This window comes from Dama dama, chromosome 25 (assembly GCF_033118175.1).
Source record: "Dama dama isolate Ldn47 chromosome 25, ASM3311817v1, whole genome shotgun sequence".
Taxonomy (NCBI): domain Eukaryota; kingdom Metazoa; phylum Chordata; class Mammalia; order Artiodactyla; family Cervidae; genus Dama; species Dama dama.
Window position 1 is genome coordinate 37,665,819 of NC_083705.1, and position 10,624 is coordinate 37,676,442.

At 40.5% G+C, this 10,624-nt stretch overlaps 1 protein-coding gene across 1 annotated transcript; it reads right to left on the reverse strand.

Annotated features, from left to right (window-relative positions):
* Positions 1–1,810: 1,810 nt before the first annotated feature.
* On the reverse strand, positions 1,811–10,199 carry MRPS30 (mitochondrial ribosomal protein S30). Its single transcript, XM_061129826.1, has 5 exons — positions 9,577–10,199; positions 7,846–7,991; positions 6,099–6,204; positions 4,561–4,737; positions 1,811–2,368 (listed from the first exon to the last, which is right to left on the reverse strand). The coding sequence occupies exons 1-5, from the start codon at positions 10,163–10,165 to the stop codon at positions 2,079–2,081; spliced, it is 1,308 nt and encodes a 435-aa protein (XP_060985809.1). The 5' UTR covers positions 10,166–10,199; the 3' UTR covers positions 1,811–2,078.
* Positions 10,200–10,624: the final 425 nt, after the last annotated feature.

Sequence of the window (10,624 nt, forward strand, 5' to 3'; positions counted from 1 at the left end):
GCACAGAACTCCTGTATCCCCCATCTCTTATTTATAGAAAACCTTTAGCCTCCAAGGCCTTCCCTGAGTTCCAAATAGCAAATTCAGTCGGAGAGTGAGACAATGCAGAAACAAGCAAAAATAGTCAGGCAAGACAACGCTCAAACTACCACACAGTTGCACTCATCTCACACGCTAGTAAAGTAATACTCAAAATTCTCAAAGCCAGGCTTCAGCAATACATGAACCGTGAACTTCCAGATGTTCAAGCTGGTTTTAGAAAAGGCAGAGGAACCAGAGATCAAATTGCCAACATCTGCTGGATCATCAAAAAAGCAAGAGAGTTCCAGAAAAACATCTATTTCTGCTGTATTGACTATGCCAAAGCCTTTAACTGTGTGGATCACAATAAACTGTGGAAAATTCTGAAAGAGATGGGAATACCAGACCACCTGATTTGCCTCTTGAGAAACCTGTATGCAGGTCAGGAAGCAATAGTTAGAACTGGACATGGAACAACAGACTGGTTCCAAATAGGAAAAAGAGTACGTCAAGGCTGTATATCACACCCTGCTTATTTAACTTATATGCATAGTACATCATGAGAAACGCTGGGCTGGAAGAAGCACAAGCTAGAATCAAGATTGCCAGGAGAAATCAGATACCACCACCCTTATGGCAGAAAGTGAAGAGGAACTAAAAAGCCTCTTGATGAAAGTGAAAGAGGAGAGTGAAAAAATTGGCTTAAAGCTCAACATTCAGAAAACTAAGATCAAGGCATCCGGTCCTGTCACTTCATGGCCAATAGATGGGGAAACAGTGGAAACAGTGAGACTTTATTTTTGGGGGCTCTAAAACCACTGCAGATGGTGATTGCAGCCATGAAATTAAAAGACACTTGCTCCTTGGAATGAAAGTTATGACCAACCTAGACAGCATATTAAAAAGCAGAGACATTCCTTTGTCAACAAAGGTCCGTCTAGTCAAAGCTATGGTTTTTCCAGTGTCATGTATGGATGTGAGAGCTGGACCATTAAGAAAGCTGAGCTGAAGAATTGATACACTTGAACTGTGGTGTTGGAGAAGACTCTCGAGAGTCCCTTGGACAGCAAGGAGATCCAACCAGTCCATCCTAAAGGAGATCAGTCTTGGGTCTTCATTGGAAGGACTGATGTTGAAGCTGAAACTCCAGTACTTTGGCCACCTGATGCGAAGAGCTGACTCATTTGAAAAGACCCTGATGCTGGGAAAGATTGAGGGCAGGAGGAGAAGGGGACAACAGAGGATGAGATGGTTGGATGGCATCACCGACTCCATGCACATGAGTTTGGGTAAACTCCGGGAGTTGGTGATGTACAGGGAGGCCTGGCGTGCTGCGGTTTATGGGGTCACAAAGAGTCAGACATGACCAAGCGACTGAGCTGAATCGAACTGAAGACAAAATAATACATAGTCATAAAACAAAGTCACAGACCTTTAGTTCCTCCTTGAGGGTTACAGTTAATATTCTGAGACCCCAGCCAAGTTGGAATCAGGTTGATAATGTTGACTCCCAAAATACCACCAGATTATCTCATTACCATCCATTCAGAAGAAGGTCCACAAGCTGATCAGGCACCCTGCTTCCCTCCTCCTTCCCTAGCATTAAAGCTAAAATTCTACCTCAAATTAAAATCATTCTTTAGGACATTGGTCTGTCATCTTCTTGGCTTGCTGGCTTTCCAAATAAAGTCATTTTTCCTCGCCCCAACTCCTTGTTTCTCAGATTACCGGCCTGTCATGCAGTGAGTGGTACGCAGTAAGTTACAGAAACACACAGAGACAATTAAACTCAAGTACTGAAGATTATTCAATTGGTCTCATCAGTTAGTCACAGATGAATGAAATTATTTTAATCAACATACTTGTATCTAAAATTAAATCTCTTAGTTTTGTATTTTGAGCAGAATGAAAGGTCTAATCACAGGTTAACATAAAGAAACATTTGTCTCAAAATCTATGTATTTAATATCTGACAGAAGTCTCATTACCAAAATTCCTTTTACTGTTCCTTCAGTGAAATTTCAGTATTCCCAGAGTCCCAAAGCAAATGTTTTTTCTTAATTTTCCAACAGCTGTGCTTTCTCTTCTTCTGGTCTATTTAGTAAAAAGTGAACCAACTGAAGTAAAACGTCATCATTAAAACCTTTGACATCATTATCTTCGATTGTTTCATAAAGAGGCTTACTTTGTGTTCCCCAACATATATTTTTACGAGGGTTGTCTTGATCAGCTTGCGCAGTTAGTGCTAAAGTGTTTAACTGGTAACAGAAAAAAGAGAAGTATTTTCCATCTGTGATCACACCCTGGGAGACAAAAGGTCGAGTAACGTCTGCTTCACTCCAGAATCCTGTAGAAGAAAAGTTATGCTGAAACTTATATGTAGAATATATTTTACCAAAACAAAATACACACACTAGAGGACATAAAATACCTCCTATAACCTGGATTATTTTACCTACTAAATTTCTAAAGATCTCAATGTTTTCGCTATCTTCTCCACCCTAATCCTATATTCCATTTCTGCATCAAGAACTATTTCCTTCCAGAATTCTAGGATCCCCAAAGTTCATGATACACTTTTTCGACAACTTTGGACTTCATCAGATTTCAACCTTAGCTCACTTCACCTAAGAAGAGAAGTGAGCTCCATTTATGCAGATGTCTCGACATCGTTATTCACCAACCCTAAATATGTTCGAATTTCCCTTATACCAGCAGCATCTACCACCCAATAACCATTACAGACATTTACTTCACCAAATCTACAAAAAAAAAGCCCTCAGAAAAACCCTTGACTTTCTAAGAACTTCAACCATGTAGTTAGTTATTAGATGAATTCTATGTCTTAATTTATATTTCAAAATTAGTTTTATGAGTTGTTTTCATTTTGCCTACTGTATTTTATGTCATCATAAGGTTCCAGGATATCTGAATATCTTTATTATTCAAATTTTCTGGCTGTCTCTTGGTACAGGTTGACTGGCTTTAATACTTTTAAATTCAAGGGCCACACAGTAAGTTGTAAGTTTTGCCACATATATATTTTATATCAACTTTAATGCTGCTGTTGCTGCTAAGTCACTTCAGTCATGTCTGACTCTATGCAACCCCATAGGTGGCAGCCCATGAGGCTCCCCTGTCGAAGACAGCCAATAAACAGTATTGTTAAAATACAGAATTAATTATAATATAAAAAGTACTTTGTTTTTTATGAATAAACTACACCATTCTAACATCTTTAAGAAAGTTTCCTCTTAATTTTTCTGATTGTCTACTTGTATTCCTACTCTTATCTATTTAGTTCTATTATAAAGACATAAGTCAACAATTGTGAGTATGAGGTTAAAAATATATATACAGAGGGAAAAAAAAGATAAGGCTGGCAATAATTAAATCACTGTTAAAACTCCTCCTGGATGTTTATATAGGAGTAGGAGCAACCCAGGTATGCATTATATTACTTCTGGTTTTGCAACAAAAGTCAAGTGGTTCACAGCGGGCTCTGAAAGTCCTCTGTGACATGCCCCCAGCTTCCTCTATCTCACCCCAGCTCCCCATCCTCATTCTCCCACTCCCTTTCTTCATCAGCCTTCATCTGCTCCTTGAACACATCAAGTCTCTTCCTACCTCAGAGCTACCTGTCATTCCCTTTGCCTGGAAGTGTCCTTCCCACAAGTTTATGCAGAGGCAGCTCCTCATCCTTCAGGTCTCTGTTCAAATGAAAGTCTTTAGAGACCTCCCCTGAATTAACTCTACAAGTCTAAAGTGATTCTGCCCCATGCCTCATTTATACCTGCACCCTATGCACATTCTACCCTTCATCTAGTGTATTCTCTTCAGAGCATCACCACTCGTTGGAACATTCCCTGAAGGAGGGAACGGCTATCCACTCAACTTTCCTTGCCTGGAGAAATGACAGAGGAGCCTGATGGGCTACAGTCCATGGGGTCACATAGAGTTGGACATGACTGAAGTGATTAATACTTTCAAAAACACTACATGTTTACTATCTTTTACTATCCCTACTACAATATAAGCTCCAGGAAAGCAGGATCTCTCTCATTCAACACTGTATCTCCAAAGCCAACAGTGCCTGATAACCATAAGCCATTAACTGAATGAACTGTCTCCCAATCTACACCCTAGATATGGTTCTCAAAGAAATTATACATGATAACTGTGATTTAATCTAAAATTTAATCCATGAAAGCAGTTCATTTTCTAGTTTCAGAAAGCTGTTATCATCTATAGAGTTGATTCAGTTAGCTAGTCTTTGAAATGTTTGAGAATATCATCAGAAAAAAATGCATTCACACAAAAATGGTCAAAGTAAAAGATGAGGGTAACTACCAAAGTTCCATTAACCAACTATAAATGTAAAATATCTAATTATGGATTTTAAAACAACTGCATTGTGTGCCAATGCAAGTTTTCAAAATGTTAAGATTCTACCTACGTTTTAACCTAAAGAAAATAATTTGACCTGCTAAATTATTAAAATGTCTTCCAATAACATTGATGCCATAAAACTAGTTTTACCTTGATACATAGCCTGTGCTCCAGTCCAAGCAAAAAGGCTTGCAATAGCATTAGCTCTAAAAATGACTTCTATCTGATCAGCACAGTTTTGTTTCAAAAGCCGTTCCCTTTTTAATTTGTCAGGTAGTAGATGAAACTGGGTATGTCCATAACAGAGTGGATCTGCTGTCTTTGTGCCTGTAAGCAAAATAAAAACATTTCAGATGAAATGCACAAGTAGGGAATATAGAAACATGTCCTCAGTATTTACTTCAAACGCATATATCTCTCTACTCATTATATGATCAGCACTCAAAATACATGAATGGAAAGCTGGGTTTACTTATTGTTTATAAAAAATTTCACCTGAAAGTACAATCTGCCAGCTATCATCAGTCAAAGGAATATATGTAAAATTTATAATTCCCTATTACGTCAGTTTTCTCACACTCCTTGGTCATCATTGGGAGCTTTGTTTTTCTCCTGGTCATATTCACCAAAGGATACAAACACTTCATAACTTTAAAAACTTCCTTTATAATGCTGACATTCTTGATTTTAGTGGAAAGTCTTTTCAACCAAAAGTTCCCCACAATTCACTCTCCAAGACCACCACAGTGATTGAAAGAGGACTGATAAAACATGTTAGATAATCATGGGATTAATCTCCAAAATAAACAATTAGCTCATGCAGTTCAATATCAAAAAACAAATAACCCAATCAAAAAATGGACAGAAGACCTAAATAGACATTTCTCCAACAAAGGCATACAGATGGCCAAAAGTCACGTGGAAAGATGCTCAGCATCACTAACTATTAGAGAAGTGCAAAAGAAAACTACACTGAGGTACTACATCAGTCAAAATGGTCATCATCAAAAAAATATACAAACAATAAATGCTGAAGGCGTGTGGAAAGGGGAACCTTCCTACACTGTTGGTGGGAATGTAAATTGATATATTCACTATGGAGAACAGCAGGGAGGTTCCTTAAAAAATTAAGAACAGAACTACCCTGTGACCTGGCAGTCCAACTCCTTGGCACATATCTGGAGAAAACCAGAATTCCAAAAGATACATGCATCCTAATGTTCATAGCAGCCCTACTTACAAAAGCCAGGATATGCAAGCAACCTAAATATCCTTCAACAAAGGAATAGATAAAGAAGATGTGGTGTGTGTGTGTGTGTGTGTGTGTGTGTACATATGTACATGTATATGTGTGTGTGCACACACACGTGCACAATGGAATATTACTCAAGCATAAAAAGGAAAAGAATCATGCCATTTGCAGAGACATGCATAAACCTAGAGACTTTCATAGAGTAAAGCTAAATCATAAACTATAACTGTTTTTTAACCTTAAATACTGTAATTCAGTAGAAACATAAAATTTTAAATGCTAAGTTGAGAGAATATTTTCTTTCAATTTTCAGGCATGTTGCAACCTGAGATAAGTTACATTGTTCATGGACAGGCTGAACTTCTTGGTCATCAAAAATTAGTTATGCAAATTTGCACAGGACACTCTGAATACAATTATTAAAGGAGAAACTTACCAATAAAGATGGCATTTTCATATTGCCGTTTGAATAATGGGAGTTTGTCTGGCTTACAATTCTTAACAGGGACTTCTACAGGTACAGAATAATCCAGTGGCACAAACTTAAAGAAAAAAGTCATAAGTAAATTCACAGCAACACTAGCATATATTTACATTCTTAACAGTTAAAAATCTTAAAAATGAGATGCATTTACAAAATGATTAAACTCTACCACCTAACGGAGAAGACAATGGCATCCCACCCCAGTACTCTTGCCTGGAAAATCCCATGGACGGAGGAGCCTGGTAGGCTGCAGTCCATGGGGTCGCTAAGAGTCAGACATGACTGAGCAACTTCACTTTCACTTTTCACTTTCATGCATTGGAGAAGGAAATGGCAACCCACTCCAGTGTTCTTGCCTGGAGAATCCCAGGGACGACAGAGACTGGTGGGCTGCCGTCTACTGGGTTGCACAGAGTCAGATATGACTGAAGCAACTTAGCAGCAGCAGCAGCAACCATCTAAAGATGGGCCAAATCTAGCCAGCTAACTGTTTTTCCAAATAAAGTTTTACTGGAACACAGTTGTATAAATTCATTTACATATGGTACAGTACTATTTTTACATAAGAACTGAGACTGCAACAGAAACTTATGGCCCCTAAAGCCTAAAATATTTACTGTTTGGACGTTTGCAGAAGAAATGTGCCAACCTCTTGCATGGATAAACAGATAACACTCAGAATACACTTGTTTTCTCCAAAAGAACTGGATACCTATAAAATGAATACTTCTAGCTGTTAAAATGCCTCGATTTACAACGAGATAGGATAGTCCACTATAAATTAAAATCATAAACTATCAGCAGTATTTTTGTATTAAGAAAATGGAAAGATTGGTATGGTCCTATAAACTGATGCCTAACCTCACTTAAAATGATTATCTGACCTCTGCACAATACACAGTTAAAAAGCTGAAAAAGCATTTAAGATGAGATGTACTCCAAATACACTTGAAAGGAAAGGGCTCTACCCAAAGCTTTTTATCCTTTCTAACCCATTACCTAGCACAGGGGGCCCCGACTCCTGGGCTACAGACAGGTACTGGCCCCTGGCCTGTCAGGAACCAGGCTGTAAAGCAAGAGGTGAGTAGCAGGTGAGCAAAGATATTTAATTATCTGTAAATACAGATAAGTATTTACAGCTGCTCCCCGCTGCTCACAATACTACCTGAGATCACAAACAACAGTGGTCTTAAAAGTATATTTGAGACAACTTCAAACCTGCCATATTCAGTCAAGGCAGAATATCAAACTGCCACAAAAGTCCTGAAAAGCCTACCTCCATTTCCAACATCTTTGTGAAGCAGGGTTTTCTGCACTGACAGTAGGCAAAAAGAGATTACAGAGTAGATAGGACATAAGTCACACACTTTCGGAGGCACGGTCTCCCATCATCCCCAGATGGGACTGTCTAGTTGCGGCAAACAAACTCGGAGCTCCCACTGACTCTGCATGATGGTGAGTTCTATGGTTATTTCATTATATATCACAATGTAATAATAATAGAAATTAAGTGCACAATAAATGTAACACACTTGAATCATCCTGAAATCATTCCCCACCAACTCCTGCCCCAAGTCCAGGGGAAGACTGTCTTCCACAAAAACCAGTCCCTGGTGTCAAAAAAGTTAGGGACCACTGACCTAGCATGCTGATACTTCCTCCTCAACTGTGAACAGACACATAAGCAATACATCCTTACCTCAGGGAGTTGTCTGGATATTCGAATCTGGTTGTGGGGTTTATCATTTATTTGGTATCGCACAGCATCAACTCGACCTTTCCGATGACCACTAGGAATAATTTCTTCACCTCGCAACCAGTAGAAGTGAACTGGGCGGTTACAATCTATCAAAAGATATTCAAAACATTTTTATCTGATAATCTGAACAAATCTAGTTATTCAGAATACCAGGCTCAACAATACAGAATTCAAGAACTGTGCTAGTTGAAAATACACCAAAAATTACTCTTTGGTGTAAGTTAAAGTTTGAATTATGTGATAACATAAACGATCACAACATAAACATAATGCTTAAACTGTTAATATCTACCTGTGCCACAGTACATTAAGTGTTGTGACCAAAGAAGTTTCTCAGTTAAGGATAAACACAAAATAAGAGCAACAGCAATCTCACTCACCAGATATAAAAAGTTTAGTAAGAGTCATAGCTGTCTCATGAATTACTAACTCAATCTTCACAATAACTCTCAAAGGTATGTATAATTGTCATCATCTCCATTACATACAAGAGGAACCTAGGTCTTGGGCAGAATGTCAACTTTCCCAGGCCATCAATCATGAACAAAAGTCTGTGATGCTTCCCTGGAGACTACTTCATTCCCAACTGGCAGGGAAGTAACAAGCACAGTACAAGACTCAGTTGAACACACACCTACAGTCATAGTAACATTAATTCAATAAATATTTATTAAGATACCTACAGGGGTGGCAGATACAAAATCATGAAAGCCTTAGAAACACTTATCTTTAAAATACTATCCATTAATTATTTTTCAAGCCTGCTTTTAACAGTAAAACAGAAGTTGCTGACTGTTTATTGGAAACCCAAAATGACTGGGTTTGAAGCCTGTCCTCCAAATCTACCGGCAATAGGTTCTTTGACTAAATACACTTTATGACTCTGTGCTTTGGGTTTGTTTGGTTTTTATGAAAACAGTGCTACCTACTGTAAATTTATTGTAAGTATAAAATTAGGCACATATAAAATACAAAACAAGGTCAGGCATACAGAAAGTACTGAATATACGTTAGGTATTTTAATCAATACCATCTTTAATCTTAACAGTTCTATGACCAAGTAGTACAATTATCGTATTCTCACCTTGAAAATGAGGAAAAACTAGGCCAAAATCGGTTTATAAACCGCCAAAAGGTCAGTAACTTTTTGGTGGAAGAGCGAAAAGGCTACCCCAGGTCTGTCACGCTCTCTAGGAGCCCCTTCTCTTAACCAACACTACACTTCCATTTGGCTGGACCTTCATTAAGCAGTAATAAGTTAGTAAGTGGAAGTACAGACACTACAACCCAGCCTCCGGACACAGCCCTAGCTAGGAGCGAAAGGACTGGAAAAGAACTGACTAAGCAGAAAGAAATGAAGAGGGGGCAAATTTAGCCCAGAGAGAGATGCCTTAACCAGGCTTCCCAGGTGGCGCTAGTGGTAAAGAACCCGCCTGCCAATGTAGAAGGCAGGAGAGCCGGCTCCATCCCTGGGAGGGAAAGATCCCCTGGAGCAGGGTACGGCAACCCACTCCAGTATTCTTGCGTGAAAAATTCCACGGACAGAGGAGCCTGGCGAACTACTGGCCATGAGGCAGCAAAAAGCAGGACACTACGGAAGCGACTTAGCACGCACCCACGGTCCCCTACTATGCCCACCTCCCCCGCCCCGAAAGGCTGCCCGAGGCTCACCGAGGGCGGCGGCAGCCAGGACCGGATTGTAAGCGCTGAGCAAGCCGGTGAGGGAAGCTACCAGTTGGTTCAAGAAGGATGAGGCGACGGTGTAGCGTTCCTGGTAGATGGGCGCACGCTTCTTGCGCCGCAGAAAGAGGTGCTCCTGCAAGAGGCAGTCACAGGCGGCGGCGCGAAGGGCAGTGAGGTCCAGAACCTGCGCGGGCCCCGGATCTGGCTGGGCAGGCGGCGGCGGTAGCCCCGACAGGAACACGGTCTTAGTGAAGCTCTGGTACCAGCGGTCAGCGTTCAGGGCGAAGGTCTGTGGGTAAACTACGTATTTCATGAACTGCATCTTGGTAAGAATTCGCAGCTTCTCGTCCACCGACTTGGCCGCGTGCACTGTGGCCTGCCATCGCTCCACTCGCCGCTGCCGTGCCGCCTTGCTGTCGGCAGTTAGGGAAGCCACGATCGGCGGGTAGCGCGCGACTGCGACCGCCTTGACATCTGAGCCGGTCACTTCTGGAGCCGTGACGGCGGCCTCGGCCGCGGTGTGCAATGACAGCCCTGGACTACGGAGCACAAACCTCCAGCACTTGGTCGCCGCCATCTTTTCCTGGGGTTTGATCCCAGAAGTCAACTTTAGCAATTGTCCCTGCTTTCTTGCCGTAAGGACCAATCAGAAGGTGGACTCTGAGCCAGTCTTGGGGCGGACGATTCTTAGTGGCCTTGAGAAACCTTACGTCATTCACCTCTTAGCCAATCATAGAGCTTCTACAGCTTTGGTGTTTCGTGAACCTAGGAGTTTGTTGTTGAAAGGAAGAACTCGTGCTCTGATAGGTTTTCCGAGATGTGGCGGGGAGGAGTGAAACTTTTAAATAGGGGATGCTGCTTGTTTAGAAACGGCAAAATTTTTGCGAGAAACATTTTAGGAACATTCTACAGCGACACCTCTTTCCGTTGGCTAAATTTGCTCGTTTCATTTTTGGATATAACATCACTTTTCAATTTTTGTTCTTGGAGTTGAGACCTGTTATTGAAAATACTGATCTAACATGTTTTTTCATAC